At 35.7% G+C, this 20,036-nt stretch overlaps 1 protein-coding gene across 1 annotated transcript in view; it reads left to right on the top strand.

Annotated features, from left to right (window-relative positions):
• Positions 1-18,928: 18,928 nt before the first annotated feature.
• Positions 18,929-20,036, top strand: part of LOC105477559 (T cell receptor associated transmembrane adaptor 1) — a 31,090-nt gene continuing 29,982 nt past the window's right edge. Inside the window, exon 1 of the mRNA XM_011734121.2 lies at positions 18,929-19,134. Within this exon, the coding sequence (XP_011732423.1) occupies positions 19,128-19,134 (7 nt within the window). The 5' untranslated portion in view covers positions 18,929-19,127. The remainder of the gene's footprint in view (positions 19,135-20,036) is intronic.

Below are 20,036 nucleotides of genomic sequence, written 5' to 3'. Positions count from 1 at the left end.
AAGAGATATCTGCACTCGTATGTTTATTGCAGCACTATTCACAGTAGCCAATATATGAAATCAATCTAAGTGTCTATCAGCAGCTGAATGGATACAGAAAATGTGATGTATGTACACAATGGAATATTACTCAGCCATAAAAAAGAATGAAGTCCTGTCACTTATAGCAACATGGATGGAATTGGAAGTCATTATGTTAAGTGAAATATGCCAGGCACAGTAAGATATACATTACATGTTCTAACTTATATGTGGGAGCTAAAAAAGTTGATTTTATAGAGGTGGAGAGTAGAATGGCATTACCGGAGATGGGGACAGGTAGGGAAAAGTGGGAGATGAAGAGAGGCTGGTTAATAGGTACAGAAATACAGTTGGAAGGAATAAATTTTAGTGTTCAATAGCACAGTAGGATGACTATAACAATAATGTACATTCCAAAATAACTAGAAGATTTGGCATGTTCACAACACAAAGAAATAATAAATATTTGAGGTGATGGATATCCTAATTACCCTGATTTAATCATTACACATTGTATGCCTGTATCAAAATATTACATGTACTCCATAAATACATACAATTATTATGCATTAATTAAAAATTGGAAAAAAGAAATCTTAGTCATATTAAGATGCTAGTCACACTTCTGACAAATGGATAGTTCTTGTAAATCATGTCTTGCTCCATACCCTCCAGAGTTGGCAGTCAAAAAATATTTGTTGAATGAATAAATGCACGCATGAATTAATACAACTAGCAACTTGACTACCTCTAGGAGCTGCAATAATAGAGTATTGTTATCCTCTCATGCATTCTAGGTTATTTTGAAGAAAGAGCATTATATTTCCTATGGAAGTTTATACTGGAGATGAAGCTAAATGATTGAATGCCATTCAGGAAAGTGGGTTACAATTGTTACTACATTAAATCAACAAATATTTGGTAAGTACTTAGTATGTACAGCCACTTTCCAGGTACTGGGGAAGGAGTGCTGAAGAAGATAGACAGGGGCCTGGCTTCCTGGAGCTTACATACAGTCTTATGCAGGCAAGGTAGACAACAAACAAAAACTTAAGCAAGATATTTCTATTTTAATGTGTGCTATACAGGAAAAAGTAGGATATAATGGAGTGGTGTGTAACCTGGGGAAAAAAGTGCTCTATTTTATTTGAGTTCTAAAGGGAAATCTTTCTGTATACTTGAGCTGAATTTGAGCTGAGTCATTGAGGAAAAGATGGAAGAAGATTTATAAAGAACAGAACCCTCCCCAAGCAGAGGCTTGGGCAAGTGCAAAGACCATAGGTAATAAAGAGTTTATCTTGATTAAGGAGAGAAAAGGAGGCCAGTGAGGCTCTAAAGGAGGGGCTGGCAAACTTTTTATAAAGGGCTTGATGGTAATATTTTAGGCTTTGCAGACAATATGTTCTCTGTTGCAACTATTCAACTCTGTTATTGTAGCATAAAAACAGGCATAGATGATACATAAAGGAATGCATGTGGGTATGTTCCAATAAAATTTCATCTGCAAAACAGATGATAGGGTGGATTTGGCCCATGGGCTGTATGTAGTTTCCTAACCTTTGCTCTGAAGTAAAGAGCCGAAGAGAAAGTGTTAAATACTGAAACTGGAAAACAGGGCAAGGTCCAGACTCTGCAGGGTCTTAGGGGATGAGAAGGAGTTGAAGTTTTAATCTCAGTGCAATGTAAAGCCATTGAAAATGACCATTAATTAAGGGAGTGACTTGATCTAAAATAGTTTTTAAAATATTATTCTGGAGGCTATGTGGGGAAGGGGTCATAAAACTCGGAAGGGTAGAAAGAGGTAGGGAGGCTAGAGATGATAATGCTTGGCCTGGAGAAGAAAGTAGAGGGATGGTGTGAATCAATTACCAGGTCTTGTGGCCAGGCACATTGGCTCACGCCTGTAATCCTAGCACTTTGGGAGGCCAAGGCGGGAGGATCACTTGAAGTCAGGAGTTCAAGACCAGCCTGGACAACAGGGTGAAACCTCATCTCTACTAAAGACGAAAATTAACTGGACTTGGTGATGAGCACCTGTAATTTCAGCTACTGGGGAGGCTGAGGCACGAGAATCATTTGAACCCGGGAGGCAGACGTTGCAGTGAGCCAAGATTACACCACTGCATTCCAGCCTGGGCAACAGAGAGAGTATGCCAAGGTAGCAAGAATGAGTTCCAGATTTCTCGCTGGAACTAGATTTCTGGGTGATGATAGTGCTATTATCAAGATGTGGAAGATGGAGGAAGAAAAAAAATTAGGTTTCAGCGAGTTTTAATTTCTTAATTAAATTAAGATCTATAAGACATTCTGTATCACTCTTCAGAATGCCTGAATGAATTACTACAAATAAAAATAAAGCATTTTTAAAGAGCAGGTGAAAGAGCAAAGCAAGCCTTGTATCCAGTCATTCACACAAGAATGGCTGGGAGGGAGTGTACCTAAGTCCCTCGCAGCAGATCATGATATAATATATAGAGATACCAGGCCGTGAAGCTACATAATCAAATGCAACTCAGGATTTTTTTTTAGTAGAGACAGGGTTTCACCGTTGAGCCAGAGATGGTCTTGATCTCCTGACCACAACTATCACTTCCTTTGTCAAAATAGAAGACCTCCTTCCGCATAGGAAGCTGCATACTTCCACCTTATGTCTCTGTTTCTGCACTGTCAGTAAGCAAAATGGTAGAGCAGTGAAAGGGGACTGATTGCAGGCAGATAAAATAACTGGTGTAGAAAGACACAGGATGTTAGTTGTGACCAGCAAATGATGCTGCAAATGTGCTGCTACGCATATTTCTCTGTCAGGCTTTGACCACATCCTAAAATACAGCTCAACATGTCAATCTATCAGAGCTAGTTTGCTTGGTGGAGTAATCTAATCATAGGCATAAGAAAAAAATGTAACTATATTTTACTGTTTTGACTTAATTCAACTTAAACTGGATGCTCCTAGGAACACTACTGCAGAAAGCAATCACAGAAATAGGGAATGAGTTAGTGGACTGTGAGTTAGGATACAAGCGAAATAATGTATCCCAATGTATTCTGTATTAGTAGGTAGTTTTAACAGGTGATTTTTGGTCAAATATATTTAAGAAATTTAAGAAGCACATTTTTCTAAAGCATAAACTTGAAATAGGCATGTTTACGACAGAACATCTAAATGCTAATCTTTAACACCATGAAGGCTAATGTGCAATATGAAACCCCAGAAGGAGGGTATAGTATTTGGTATTTTCAAATTTATTAAAAATACACCACAATTTGGTAAACACAAGCACACATCACATATATCAACTATATATTTTAACAAAATCCTCAATAGAGTTATCATCCCATTTTATAACTCTAGGATCTCTTTGGATTATGCTTTGCTGCAAGTAACAGAATAATCCATTTTAGCTACTTAAACAATTATGGATTATTTTTCTTTAAAAAGCAAGAAACCCAGAGATAGATTTATGGCTTTTCAGCAGCTCAGCAACTTCAGAACACACTGGGAAGTTTTCCTGACCTCCTCCTCTTGTTTACAAGATGGCTGTTGCAGCTACAAGCACTGTAGCTGTGTTCAAGAAAGAGGAAGGTGTATTAGGAGAGGTCAGGGGATGTCAGCTTTATTTGTACCTTTTAACAATAAAACAAGGCCGGGCGCCGTGGCTCACTCCTGTAATCCCAGTATTTTGGGAGGCTGAGGCGGGCGGATCACAAGGTCAGGAGATTAAGATCATCTCTGGCTAACACGGTGAAACCCTGTCTCTACTAAAAAATACAAAAAAAATAGCCGGGCATCGTGGCGGTCACTTGTAGTCCCAGCTACTCGGGAGGCTGAGGCAGGAGAATTGCTTTAACCCGGGAGGCAGAGGTTGCAGTGAGCTGAAATCGCACCACTGCATTCCAGCCTGGGTGACAGAGAGAGTCCGTCTCAAAAAAATAAATAAATTTTAAACAATAAATAAAACAAAATATTTTTCATAATCCCTATAGCAAACACTTCCTTGGGTCTTATTATCTAGAATTAGGCTACATGATCTACTACAACTAACTACTGCGAAGGATGGGAGAGCAGCGGGAAGCTCTAGAAAATCAATGAATAGGCCGGGCGCAGTGGCTCATGCCTGTAATCCCAGCACTTTGGGAAGCCAAGGTGGGCAGATCATGAGGTCAGGAGATCGAGACCATCCTGGCCAACAGGGTGAAACCCCATCTCTACTAAAAATACAAAAATTAGCTGGGCGTGGTGGCACACGCCTGTAATCCCAGCTACTTGGGAGGCTGAGGCAGGAGAATAGCTTGAACCAGGGAGTCAGAGGTTTCAGTGAGCCGACAGGCCACTGCACTTCAGCCTGACAACAGAGTAAGACTCCATCTCAAAAAAAAAAAAAAAGAAGAAGAAGAAAAAAAAAAATCAGTGAATGGGCTTCTCATAATTGGTTTAGGTGCTCATGTTCCCCCATGTAGGTTTGGCACATTCATTGTTTCAAACAAATGAGACCACAGGGAGAAGTTGAATTTCAATTAGGCAACTAATGGCATCTGCTATACAGGCTGTGTGGTAAGACAATTTTAGTGTACCTCATTTGTTATTTTCAGATTGTAATGAACACTGTAATGTACCACCCAAATCCCCCTTCAGGAATAAAGGGCTGATTACCCAGTTGTTGGGAGGGTTTCTTGAAGACTAGCCTCAAACTATCAGCTCCCTTCAGGTATTGCCTCAGCTGAAGAGAATCACCTTACCAAGGACATGCCCTCATCCCAGGGCTGCTTGCATCAACATGGGCCCTTCATTCACTTTCCCAGCTTTTCTTCCCTCTCCTCTTCCTCCTCACTGCTACTTGGAATGTAAGAACAGCTGTGATGGGTCATTCTGTCTTCAGAGCTAGGGGGTCTCCTGAAGCTTCTGCTGAGACTACACTGCAGCTTGACTTCTCCCTCTGCTCAGTCTGCTTTCTTCTCTTCCTTCCACAAGTGTTAATCTCAACAGCACTCCTTACCAAACTGCTGCGTGCTACTGCCCATCTCAGCGTCTCCTTCCTGGACAACCCAACAGGCTACAAAACTAGAATGGGAGATTCAATGTCCTCAAAATATGTTTCTTTATTTTAGTTAAAAGTGTATTTGCAATTTTAAAATAATGTTTTAAAAATTAGTTACTAAAGGTAAAATGTAATTTTTAAAGAATGTGACATGCCAATAAAATTCTTTGTCATTTCAACATTGGCAAGTGTGATGCATGTTTGCCATCTGCATCAGTAGTTCATTTCTCCAATTGAGCAAACGTTTGATTTTGTTTATAATTTTTTTGGAAATAGCTTTATTTTTCTGAACATAAAATTAATTACTACTCATTGTGAAATTACAAAACAAGTAAAAGTTTAAATAAGAAAGAAAAAGATCATCAATAATCTTGACATATACCTATTATTAACCTTTGAGCAATGCCTGTTCAGACTTTTAAGAGGAGCTGAAAACTTTTTTTTTTTTTGGTCTTTCCTTTAGTTTCTGAAGAGCCTGAGGATTTTTCCCCCATATTTAATCCTACTTGAAATATTAATGTAAGAAAAGCTTAGGAATTTAACTAGAGTAGATCCATATTAAAATCTAATCTAATCAAGGTGTGTGTACAGGAACAACCACCATACCCCGTTGTTAAGACTTAGCAATGAATAACTGCAGTTTGTGAGATGTAGCTGCCCCAGAGAATTAGTGATGGTCACATTCACCTTAGAAGGCCATGTAACTGATTGGATACAAAAGTTTAAGAAAACCCAGAGCTGATGCTTCCCTGAGTTGAGACAGTCTGCACATTTTCAGCTTCATTTCTCATGGCCATGCATGTTCTATAAGCAGCGTGGCAGGAACATTGCAATCTGGTCCTGGGAGATATAAGACCACACCTATGCTGCTGCTGTGCATGCTGGGTTATTTCCTATGCACTTTCTTAAATCTAAAGAAACTTCATACTGGGTGAAGCCTAATGTGTTCTATGAGTTTATTAAACTGAACCCCTAACAACTATAGATAGCAGAGATAGGCATTTTGGTTACCACATAAATCATTCAGGACTACATACCGATCATATTCAATAAAAGATTCAAATAACATAGAATTTTACAAAGTAAAATATTTTTCACAGAAATCTTTCTTCCCTTGTTTTTAATTATAAATTACTTATTTTGATAGCTCTATTCCATTTTTCTGTTACTTCTGAATCAGTTTTTCTAATTTGTGTTTTTCTAAGAATTTATCAATTTCATCTAAGTGTTAAGTTTGTAGGAAGAAAATTGTTCATAATATTTCCTTATAATTCTTTTAATTCTTATATGGTTGGTACTTAATGTTTATTAATGTTGTGGATCTTTACAAAAAAACAGCTTTGGGTTCCATCCATTTTTTTCTATTGTGTTTCTGTTCCTATTTCATTGTTTTTTGCTTTGATCTTTATTGAATTTTCTTCTGTCTACTTTGGGTTTTACTTTTTCCTTCTTGCTTATCAAGGTAAAAGGTATGATGGAGACTTTTCTTCCTTTATTATATAAGCATTTCATGCTATGAATTTGCCTCTAAACATTGCTTAGCTGCATATCATAAATTTTGATATGTTGTGTTTTTATTTTCTTTTAGTTTCAAGTGTTTTACAAGTTCTCTTTTGATATCTTCTTTGACTAATTGTTATTTAGACGTCTGTCATTTAATTGCAAAATATTTGGAGATTTTCCAATTATCTTTCCATTGTGGATTTCTAATTTAATTCTATTATTATAACAAAGACTTATTTCAATGATTTTAATTTTTTGAGACTTGCTTTATGGATTGTCATACAGTCTATGCTGAAGATTCTTTCATGTATGCTTGAAAATAATTTGTATTTTGCTGTTCCTATATGGAATACTCTTTTTTTTGTTTGTTTGTTTTTTGAGATAGAGTCTCACCCTGTCACCAGGCTGCAGGCTGGAGTGCAGTGGTGCAATCGGCTCACTGAAACCTCCGCCTCCCGGGTTCAAGTGATTCCCCTGCCTCAGCCTCCTGAGTAGCTGGGACTACAGGCACATGCCACCAAGCCCTGCTAATTTTTGTATTTTTAGGACAGGCGGGGTTTCACCACGTTGGCCAGGATGGTCTCGAACTCCTGACTTCATGATCTGCCCGCCTCAGCCTCCCAAAGTGCTGGGATTACAGGTGTGAGCCATTGCGCCCGGCCGGAATACTCTTTAAATGTCAATTAGGTCTTATAATTTAGCAGTGTTGTTCAAGTCTTCCGTATCCTTACTGGATTTCACTCTAGTTTTATCATCAGTTAATGTGACAGGAATGGCTAAATCTCCAACTATAGTTTCTATTTCTTTTTAAATTCTGTCACATTTTGCTTTATTTGTTTTGGGGGCTCTGTTATGAGCCTATATATTTATAATTGTTATATATTTCTGATGTATTGATCCTTTTATCATTAGAAAATGTTATTAACAAGATCATGTCTAGTAAAATTCTTCATCTTGAAGTCTATTTTATCTCATATTAATATAACCATTTCAACTCTGTTATTGTTATGGTATGCATGCACCTCTTTCTTCATTTTTTACCCTTCCCGATTTGTTCCTTTGAATTTAAAGTGCATCTTTTACAAATAGTAAGATCTTGTTTTTTAATCCATTCTATCTATGCCTTTTGATTGGGTGTCCAGTCTATTCACATTTAATGTGTCATTGGTTGTATTAGTCCATTACCACACTGCTATAAAGACAGAGACAGAGTAATTTGTAAACAAAAGAGGTTTACTTGACTCACAGTTTGGCATGGCTGGAGAGGGCTTAGGAAATTACAATCATAGTGGAAGGCAAAGGAGAAGCAGGTACCTTCTTCACAAGGCAGTAGGAGAGCAAGTGAAGAGGAAGTGTACACTTTTAAATCATCAGATCTCATGAGAACTCTCTCACCATCATGAGAATAGAATAGGGAAACCACCTCCATAATCCAATAATCTCCCACCAGGTCCTTCCCTCCACATGTGGGGACTGCAATCTGAGATGAGATTTAGGTAGGGACACAGAGCCAAACAATATCATTAGTATACAGTCATTTTCCATATAATGACATTCTGGGCAAGGATGGACTGCATGTATGACAGTAGTCCTATAAGATAATAATACTGTGTTTTTAATGTAACTCTACTGTGTTTAGATATGTTTAGATACACAAAATACCATTGTGTTACATTTGCCCACAATATTCAGTACAGTGACATGCTATATAGGTTTGCAGTCTAGGAGCAATAGACTATATACAACATAGCCTAGGTGTGTAGTAGGCTATACCATTTAGGTTTGCGTAAGTACACTCTACGATATTTGCACCACAAAATCGCCTAATGCATTTCTCAGATGTATCCCTGTCGTTAAGTGACATATGACTGTAGTTAAAATTATCTGCCCTTATGCTATTTGTTTTCTATATATCTAATGTCTTTTTTGTTTCTCTATTCTTTCATTACTGTCTTCTTTGGTAGTTTTGAATATCATTTTTAACTCTTCTGTTGATATTTTGGCTATATTTTTTTGAGACAGGATCTCGTTCTGTCACCCAGCCTTGAGTGCAGTGGTGTGTTCCCAGCTTGCTGTAGCCTTGAACTCGTGGATTCAAGGGATCCTCCGGCTCAGCCTCTGGAGTAGCTGAGACTGCAGGCGTGTGTCACCATGCCTGACTTGACTGTCTTTTTTTTTTTTATGATTTTTAAAAATTAGTTGCTCTAGAGATTGAAGTATTTATCTTTAACTTTCACAATTCATTTAAAATTAGTACTGACTTAACTCTAGTAAAACACAGCAAATTTGTACCAGTGAAGCTCCATTTTATCTTTCCCCATCCCTTTGTGTTATTAATGTCATACATATGAAATCACCACAAATAAACTGAGCAATACTGTGTTATAATTATTACTTTAAACAATGTTCTGATTTTAAAGAAATTAAGAAAGGATACAAAAAGAAATTAAGAAAGGATACAAAAAGAAATTAAGAAAGGATAAGAAAAGGTATAAGTACACACATACAATCTTTTCATTTACTCAAATATTTCTTGTGATCTACATTTCTTCCTGTGGATCTGAGTTACTGTGTCCTTTCTATCAGCCCAAAGAACTTCCCTTGTTTTTCCCTGTAGGTAAGGTCAGCTAGCAGTGAATTCTCTCGATTTTTGTTGTGTCTAGGTATGTTTCCCTTTATGAGTGTATTTGTTGGTGTTCATTGAGTTCCTTGGGTCTGGAAGTAAATGTTTTTCATCAAAATGCAAAGTTTTCAGCCATTATATTTTCTGATGATTTTCTTTCCCTTTCTCTCCCCTCCTTTTATAATCCCCAATAAACATGTGCTGGAATTCTTGAAACTGTCTGGTAGATCTCTGCGACTCTATTCCTTTTGTTCAACCCTTTTTTTCCTAGAGCTTTGGATTGCACAGTTTCTATTAATCTATCTTCTAAATTACTGAGTCTTCTGTAATCTGAACTATGCTGTTGAGTTCACCTAGTGAATTTTTTAAGTCTTAATTATTATACTTTTCAATTCTAAAATTTCAGTTTGGTGCTCTTGTGTACTTTACATTTTTATGCTGAATTTTCCATTAATTAACTCATTGATTGGTTATTTCCTTTCAATTCCTTGAATATATTTTTTTAAATTCTTTCAACAAATTTGTAAATTTGCTTTGAAGTCGTTGCCTGCTAAATTCAACATCTCTGTTCCTCAGAGTCGGTTTCTATGGTCTGTTTTTTTCCTTTTTTTTTTTTTTCCCTGAGCATGGGTCATACTCTTCTATTTCTTTGCATAACTTGTAATGTATATGTGAAAATTAAAATTTTAAATAATAGATTGTTGCACTTCTGCAATTTTATTTGTCAAAGGTGCACTGGTTTGTGTGTGTGTGTTTGTGCATATGTGTGTGTTTTAGCAACTTGCTTCAACTTAAAACTACATAATTTATTTTCCTCACAAAGTGAGGCCAACAATGCTTCCGCTGAGAATTTTTTAACTTATTTCTTAGTCTTGTTTCCTTGCAGCAACCCCTGTGTCTGTATAGTTTAGTGGTCAGCCAGTGATTTCAGCAGACACCTCAATTCCCCAAGCCTTCCCCATCCATTGTTTACTAAGCTATGTGTGGACTGAAGGAAAACATTCAAAGTTGCAGCCAGCTTTCGTGTCTGCCATGGCTTTCTTTCTTCCATGGGCCTTCTTGGGTTTCTTCCACAACATGCATAGTTTAGCAGATAGACAGGGATGTGTGGATAGCTTACCTTACGCCTGCTAAATCTCTTACCATTAAATTTGTGTCTGGTGAGCCCTTTCTCCAAAACCAGATCTGCAACTTTGAACTAGCAAAATTATGGTCTTTGAACATTCATTCCTAATGGAGACTGCCACTTTTAGCCAGCAATATATGGGTTTTCACGTGTTACTCTTGCCCGACTCCAAATCAAGGATGCCACCCTACCAAGCAATGTAGGATAAAGGACAAAGGAGGGGAGAGAGGATGTGAGCAGCCCAGGCTAGAAGGCCATGTACTACAGCATTCTTACCTGAAACTGCAGCAGTATTCCAAGAATAAACATTTTACAACTTGTTGTTTGCCTTTGATCAATTTCCAGATAGTTGTTTAAGATATTTCCCCCCAGTTTTATACTTGCTTTCTGCAAAGGGAAATTCTATAATCTATTCACGCCACTATTACCAGAAGAAAATCACTCTCCTTCTATTTGACTTATATATAAAATTATATATATAATTTTGATTAAAAATACAGAATATTTGAAGGTTATTTCTTTAACACGATAATAGTGATCTTTTCTACATACTTGTCTCTATAATTAAATGCTTATCCAAATATACATCTATACTGAACCTCTGCCTTGAGCCAAATTGGCATCATGTTCAGTATCGAAACACTAAAAAGATTCCCAATAGTGAAGAGTTGTCACATTTTAATGAGTAGATCCTTACTATAATTTTTCTTAATTTCATGAGAATTTTCCTGTTTAGATGTCTTCTAATGGGGTCAGTTTTGATTATTTATATTTTTCTAAGAAATCTTATCTATCAACTAGGTCTTCAAATACATTTGCCTGGAGTTAAACAATGTACACTTATAATCTTGTCAATTTCCTTTTTATATTATTTTCCCATTCTCATTTCTTGTATTGCATATCTGTACTTTCTCCATTGTAACTATACTTGAATAGCCAATAATTTATCTATTTCAATGCTGAGGTCTCAAAAATTAGGTCTTTAGATCTATTTATTAGCAGGAATTTTTTATTGTTTTCTAATTTATTATTGCTTTTATCTTGACCAATTAATATATTAATTTTCTTTAGATTTATTTTATAGATCTATAACTTATTGAGTTGGGTGCTTGATTTGCTGATTTAATTGTCTTTTAATTATTAACAGTTGACTGGGAGTGGTCACTTACACCTGTAATATCTGCACTTGGGGAGGCTGAGGCAGGATGATCACTTGAAGACAGGAGTTTGAGAACAGACTGGGCAACATAATGAAATCTTGTCTCAAAAAATATAAATAAAAATAAAATAAGTTAAAAGCTTAACATTGTAACTTTTCTTTTGAACTGTAGCTAAACCATAGCACATAAATTGATAGTACAAAGTTGTTGCATATACCCTTTATCCAAATATATGAGTCATTAGCATTTTCCCCCCTTTGCTTTGGGGTGAATATATCATTTGCTCTCTCTTCCTCCTTCTTTCTTTGCATGTATTTTGAAGTTGATTGTAAATTTCAGAGATTATACTCCTTAATCTCTCAATCCTTAGTATATATTTCCTAAGATCAAAGACTTTTTATGTCATAACCATTATACAACTATCAAAATCAGAAAATTTAACATTGATATAATATTGTTATCTACTTGTCTGTATTAAAAGTTTGGCAAGTGTCCCAATAATGTTCTTTATAGTTATTTTTCCCCACAGCCCAGGATCCAATGTAAGATTATGCCTTACCTTCACTTGTTGTGTCTCCTTAGTTTGCTTTAATCTGGAACATTTAATCAGCATTTTTTGTCATTCTTGATCTTGATGTTTTTGAGGGATGTGGGTCAGCTATTTTTGTGTTATACCTCTCAGTTTGGACATGTCTGAAACTTCATGATTGGTTAACGTTTGGCAATTTTCACAAGAATACCAGAAAAATACTTGTCAGTGCACTATATCAGGAGACGAATGATTTTGGTTTGCCCCATTATTGGTAACACTAACTTTGATACTTAGTTAAGGTTGTATCTGTTAGATTTCTCTACCATGAAGTTAATGGATTTTTTAAATTAATAAATAATTTGTAGGAAGACATTTTGAGACTGGATAAATATCTCCTTGCTCATTAATTATTCACATATTACTTTAGCATCTAATGACAAATCTTTTTCTGAATCAGTTACTAATTTGATAGTTGTAAAATGGTAGATTTTCTAACTCCATCATTCTTTTTTCAATTTTTAGTTGGCATTCTATTCTAAGAAATAATTTTCCCTTTTCATTTATTCAGTCATTTGTTAGTTTGTTTACCAAAATGGACTCATAGATTATTTTTTTCTTAGCGTTTTAAAAGTCAGATTTATTGAGGTATACTTTAGATACAGTAAAAATTCACTTTTTAAAATTTTCCCCCAAAATTTCCTTGTGATCTTTTGTAGTCAGTCTCTACCCCCCAAACCTACTGATCTCATTTCTGTTCTAATTTAATTTCAATTTCTGATTGTTTGCTGCCAGTATTATAAATAAAATCAATATTTTTGTATATCATTCTTGTATCCTGACACTATGCTATACCTGGTAATTAGTTCTAGCAGGTATTTTTGTAGATTCCCTAGAATCACATCATCTGTAAGTCAGTTTTTCCTCATTTCTAATTCAAATGCATTTAATTTCTTTACTTATTGCTTGGGCTAGAACTTCCAGTACAATGTTGAATTAAAGTGGTGAGGGTGAATATTCTTGCCTTGTACCTATTTTAGGCAGAAAACATTTGGTATTTCACAATTAAAGATGATGTGAGTTGTAGGGTTTTTTTGTAAATACTCTGAATTATGTTGAGGAAGTCTCTATTCCTAGTTTTCTCAGAGCTTAATTTAGAGCTTAATGATTTTGCCAAATCATTTTTCTACTATTAAGATGATCACATGTTTTTTGTTTGTTCATTTTTTAGTCTGTTAATATGGTAATTTACATTGATTGATTTTCTAATATTGGACCACCTTTTTATTCCTGGGATAAACCTCACTCAGTCACTATATATTATCCTTTTATTGCATTGGTAGATTCAACTTGCTAACCTTTTGTTTAAAATTTTTGCTATCTGTGTTTATGAGGAAGAATTCATCTGTAGTTATCTTGTCTTGTAATGCCTTTATCTGATTTTATTATCAGGGTAATATGGACAACATTAGCATCTAGGACTTACTGAGCATTTCACAGGTACCAGACACTGTTCTAAGTAATTTACATATATTTGAAAACTTTCATTTTGGCATAATTCAGAGTTTTCAAAACAATTGCAAGAATAGTACAAAATATTCTCATAAACCTTTAATTTAGATTCCTCAAATACTAACCATCTATAACATTGACCTTATCGTTTTTTCATTCTCTCTGTCTCTGAGTCTTCTCACTCTAAAAATTCATATCTTTCTTAAACACTGGGAAATTTTTGTATATAGTTTCCATTATTATATCCCTCCTACCAGCATTTTTGTACAATCTACGGACAAATTTTATTCTTAGTTTTGTTCTATTATGCAGAACCAGCTAAATGTTAATTAAGACATCTCAGGTATTCTTTTAAGGTCAGTAAAATTGCCCTGATGAATCTAGTTCAATATATAAAAATAAGTTGCTCTTATTTACTCTTCTGTGCTCTGGAAAATTAGTGTACCTCTAACATTTTGAAATCCATGTTAGGCAGAACAGAGGGTAATTATCTAAACTTAAGCTCATTCTATGCACATCTTACTCACATGTTTATCACTCCAGGTCCACTCTCTCTTCTTCTTTACCCATCTTTGAGCCTTGCAAGGGCAACTTCTACGGACTGCATCATCAGGGCTGCCTTTTCCTCTGACTGTTGGGTTTGGCCAATGAGGAAATGGGTGGAAGAATGGAAGGCAGAGGAGAGCAAAATTGAGATTTTTTTTCCCACAGTTCTCTTCTTGCTGGCTTGTAACATGGCAATGGCTGGTTTTTGTTGTTGTTGTTTCACTTTTGTTTTTGTTTTTGTTTTTCTGAAAGCCATAGCTCCTGTCAGGCAGCTCTGCCATGGCTACTTGCTGGTTTCCAGTTACTGATGCTCCTCCAAGATTTTCGAGCCATGGGTGGTCATTGGCTCCCTCTATTGTTAACCCAGAAGTGCTTCACTTTCCCTTTGCTTCCTGCTAGCCCTGCCTGCACTGTCGTAAATGTATTCTCTTCATTTAACTCATTCTACCACCCGTTTGACTGTTATCATCTGTTGCCGGCCAGAACCCTGACTGGTGCCTCACTTCTTAGTGTTCCTGCTTCCACTCAATGCTCCTATTCCCTGGGGTCCTTCAACTAAAATTTTCCTTTTCCTAAAAATAGTCTAGCACCAAGTCTCTTATTTTAATCAAAATTAATCTATCATATATCTCATTTGGTAGAGGACTCACTAGAACTAGACTCACTGTGTAAGATATTCTGAGGATGCTAACTGTGTCCTAGGGCATTTGAGTTGTAAGGACTCATTCTTTTTTAATCTTAAGAAAACTATCTCTAATGACAAAAATTGACATTCAGGTGTTACAGCTGATATTATCATGGTGCTCCTCAAGTACGCCAGGCCCTCAATGTCAGAGGAGGCCAGAGAGTAAGAGCCAATTCAACAGGAAGAAAAAGTTGCCTGATCCCGTGTTTCCTAAAACATATGCTTTATAACAGTAGTCTTGTAAAATGCTTTAAAAATAAAGGGATGTTAACTCTTATGAAATACTTTTTAAAAATACTGTGTAACATAGCCTTCCCTTAAGAAGAGAAATTGAATATTATCTCTGAGAAGTGCTGTGGTAAATAAGCTGATTTACTTTGTTGGAATGAGTTGTGTTTCAAATGAGACCAAGATTTCTCAGAATGCTTTAGGTTTGCTGATAGTATTCTCTCCAGAGCACTACCTAGAAAGTGGTATAATGGGGCAAATTGTTGTCTTCTAGAAAACCTGGATACTTAAGCCTCTCACATATAGGAAAACAGACTACCTCATATTAGACATTTTTCTCTACTGTTTCTGAAGTTTTTGTGTCTACGGTTTTATTTTTAGTGTTTAATTTTTAAGACTTCTGGTTGTGTAAGGCACTATACTTGTAATAAAAAGATAGAAAAATCTGATGCTAAGTCTATGCATTGTTCTATTGCTTTTACTTTGCTTTTATCTTTTTTGTCTGAATAATTGTGCTTTCTGGAGGACCTCATAGTCTAAACTCAATGAAAATATAAATACTAATATAGTCTAATCAGCGGCAACTGCAACCTCATAATCAATTTTGAATAATTTTGAATAATTTCACAGGTGAAAATAGCATAATTGATAGCACAGGTGGCCCGTCCGCTCCTTTCTCTCATCAAGCGGTTTGCTTACTTTGTACTAGCTTCAGTATGACTAAACAGCAACTCACCCGAATAAAGAAAAACTACAGAGAGGTAAGTAGTGTTTCAATAAAACAGATATTATAAAGAGCCTTTAAAATAAGGGCATATCTTTTATTCCAGTTATAACACTGGTGCATGCTATTGTAAGTAATTTAAACAATAGCTAAATACATTTGTAAATATATCTATTCAGCAGCTTAGAAACCCTCAGACTCTCTCCCTCTCTCTCTCTCTCTCTCTCTATATATATATATATATATGTGTGTGTGTGTATATATATATGTGTGTATATATATGTGTGTATATATATATGTGTGTATATATGTGTGAATATATATATGTGTGTATATATATGTGTGTATATATATACACACACACACAGAGATATAAGAAAATACATTATGGTGATGAAAATTAATTATAAAAATGACAGATGATCATTAAAAAAGAAGTTTGAAAAACCGGGCCTCTTTCTACACTCTGACCCATTTTTCTGAAACTCTGAATGGCAGCTGCCATTCTGACATGTTTTTCATTTTCTGTTGGCAACAAAACCTCAATTTTGTTGGCCTTAATATTTTTATTTCTTGACAGGTGCCCATCAAAACCTCCCCCCAAAATTTCCTACAACATCTCTAACTGCTTTAAGCTTGTCGAGACATTTCTGCTTCGTCTAGCTATCTTTGAAATTCCCTTTTGGTAACCCATCTCCTTAAAAAGTACTACAGAGGCCTCATGTTTATTTATTATTTAAACGTGGCTCATGAGGCCATCATTCAAATCTCTGAATGCACTTTCTAATATATTTTATAACAAATACATATCCATATGCTTTTTTATATTCTGATAATGTTTCCATGTGCTCAGCTATCTATATTTAATGAAAAGCTATTTTTTTTTTCCTGGCAAATTTCAAACGTCTATGGAACTAACTAATGTGCAGGCACGGGCTTCCTGCGTGACCTTGAACGATCTTGTTATATCTCCATAGATTATTTAAATCTATGGAATGGAACATTGTAATGAAGATCACTTTTCAAAAATACTATAATAATTAGAAACTGTGAAGTGGTTCAGATTTATTAGCCTAAGTTTTTACCATTTAGAGATGTCAATCATGCATAGGATGTACATTAACCCTTTTAAACCATAAGGTAATCACTCAACAGGTACTTCAGGCTCTCTCTGAAGCAGGACATATCCTTGCTAACGTCTCTTCTCTTGCCTTCCCCAGCTTCCTGCAGCTATCTGTGTAAAAGCATACACTTGAGGCAGGGAAGCCCTTAGACAGCTGCTCTCCGAACAGGTGGGTTTGCTTTGGGTCTCTCTTCCTGTTGGGCTGCTCTGAGAGGTACTTCTTCTGAGCAAACCACAGAGTTTCTAAATTTTTGCCTGAGTCATTCTTGCTGAGTTGACCTTCTCTCCATTCACAGCCAATAATAATTAAACATCGTTTTTCTGGAATTGCAGAATTCCAGAAAATTCTGCAATTCCTTCCTTCTTCCTTCCTTCTTTCCCCATCCTCTGTGATAATTTTGTTCTAACAAAGGAATGCCAGCACCCAAATTTCCAGTCCTGAAATTCTTTCTCTTTCCAATGTCCTCTGTACACTCCAGTTGTGGGCATCGACTTTGCCCATATTCCAAGGTGTTGCTTAGGTAACCTCTGTAGTTCTTTCTTGAGCCTAGGACTTCTACTTTTCTTACCAGTTACCCTCTTTCAGGACCAAAGCTCAATTCCTCAAGGCCATAACTAGGCCCTCTCCTCTCAAACTGATTTATCATGTGCCCAAACCCTCCTGAATGTCTGGGATTCAACTTTTCAGCAGTCTTCCTCCCTATGTTCCATTTAATTCTAGGATGAAACCTTCTGATTCTTTGTTGTCCTCTGATCCCTGCATGAACCTGAGGCTGCTGTTACCTGAAGTCTTGTTCTGTGAGCATCCAGGCCTGCGTCATAAAACCTGTCACTTTGCTCATGGTTAGCTGCTGAATAGAGAGTCCTCTGGTCAAATAAGTTTAGAAAAACTCCCATAAAAATATTGTTTGGGTTTCCTTTTCACAGGACTTACCTAAGCCTTTAATATGTATCTGCGGAGGTAAAAATAAAGCTATATAGATTTTCCAAATGTATTTGTTGAAGAAACATTTGTCTTCTGAGTTTCTTAAAGACCGAGCGTTCTATGGAACATACTTTAAAAATGCCTTTTAAGGAAGATTAGACCAGAGAATCTCCAAGGTCTCTTTCAGTTTTACAGCCTCTGAGTCAATGATTCACCAAAAAATATTCGAGGGGAAGTGATTGAAATGGAAAAATTTGTTAGTGTTTAGCTAGCTTTGTCCAAAGGATAAGATGCACTGTATTTTGCTTACTAGGGAGTTATTTTCTATAATGGAGGTAAAAGAAAACACAAGCCACTCATTGTTTTGTTTTTTCAATCACTGAGAGTATTTATTGAGACCTACAATGTGCCGGTGTGCATAATTCTAGTTATGAAATTGTAATAATGAATAAGATAGATTCTATTCCATATGAGTTTCCGAAAGCATTGTCCAGAACATCTATATTAAAATAGTTTATCATATACAATATATGTAATTTAAAATGCACTCAGAAAATCTGCTTGTTAAAGTGCAGATTCTAGTGCTTCACCCTAAATAGTCTGATTCAGATGGGCCCAGGATTTTAAACTAGCATCATATAGCATACTTATGTATACCAGCATGTAAGAACTGCTGCTATTAAGACTCTGGGTGGTGGTTGAGAGCAGGAGCTTGTTGTCAGGTGGCTCTAGATTGGACAGAGAAACTCATGCTGACAAGGTGAGGATTGTCAGGAAATAAGACAGGCATCTAGCCTCCCATTAAGCGAAAGTGTAGAAGGCAACTGATACATACTAAGTGCCCAAAAAATATTAACTCCCTGTCCTCCATCATGGCTCAAGAAAATACAAGAGCTGAGCACACCCAGGGGTTGCTTACTATTTACTCATCAGTTTAGTGTATCTTATTTTGTTTCCATGTGAATTTACTTGTGAAGAGCTGACTGGATTCTCTCCAGAGATAGGAAGATCCTTTCTAGTTTAATTCATACCTTTATTTATTTATTTTTCAATTAGACTCAGGTATTGATAAAAATTCAAATGTCAGATTACAAAGGCATGTGGGATTTTTCTTCCCACGTTACACAATTTAAGTCGACTGTTTTCAGATCAAAACTCAAGACACCTCCTTCACCACATTTCCTGTTTGTAACTGAAACAAAGTACACACAAAAGATTTTAAGAAACAGAAGAGAAAAGAATCTGAGGCACAGATAAAGATAAGTTTTACTGTCATGCTGCTTTTAACATAACATAGCAACATACCTAGGAAAGAAGTTTGTAGGAGGATTTTTAATCTATATATTTGTCTTATGGCTAGATAAAGATTTCTCTAAAAAAAGAAGCATGTCAGGTAAGTGGCATTTTAAATGTTTTTGTTCCATTTGTGTGTCTAAAAATTCACTTAATAATTTCTAAGTCCTAATGAGAAGACCCTTAGTATTTAGAAAGTATTTATTTTTAAAATGTTGGATAACTTTTAGTATAATTAAAATATATTTTGAAACATGCTAATGAGTATAAGTTGACGTTTTTCTTTTGAAAGAAAAATGTGGACAGTGTTTTAGAATGTAAATCTAATTACAGCTGTTCAGTAAGCGTTCACTGATAATTATGCCATGTGAAGTACTTGTTATTTTTAAAGAAGCTTTTGTTGACTATGTGTATTCCTCTTTAGTTTAGTTTAGCTATTAAACAGGATAGGTGTAATTCTAATTCCTCAGAGATTAGGAACTATAGTATTTGCTAGAAAGCAATGCAATTGTCAACATTCAGAGAGATGACAATTTTGAAAAGGCCAGTGAAAATTCAATTGCTGTGCGATTAATCATGAGGGTTGGATCCATATTGACTCACTGTTGTGAAAGGGTTGGATCCATATTGATTGCTGTTGTGAATCCATGTTGATGGTTCATTCCTCCTGTATTCTTTTATGTACTTTTAATTTATTAAACATCTTTTTGTTGCAAAAGAAAACATGAATATTATGTAATGTGAGAGAACTGTGAAATACATATTAAAAATTCATTCATATTTTCCATCACCTTAAAAACACAAAATATGTTGTATTTCCTTTCAATTTTTATTTATATACATTCTACATGTTTGCTTTACATAACTGAAATGATAATGTACATAATATATCCAGCTTTTTTCACTAATATAACCACGTCCCTTTTTAATATAACTTCTGCCTAATCATTTTAAATGAATGAACAAAAATGACATCTATTCAGTTATAGTTTAGTCATTTGT

Source organism: Macaca nemestrina, chromosome 2 (assembly GCF_043159975.1).
Source record: "Macaca nemestrina isolate mMacNem1 chromosome 2, mMacNem.hap1, whole genome shotgun sequence".
NCBI classification, from domain to species: domain Eukaryota; kingdom Metazoa; phylum Chordata; class Mammalia; order Primates; family Cercopithecidae; genus Macaca; species Macaca nemestrina.
Note: the sequence above shows the minus strand (reverse complement) of the source record. Positions and strands in the feature narration are given on the sequence as shown.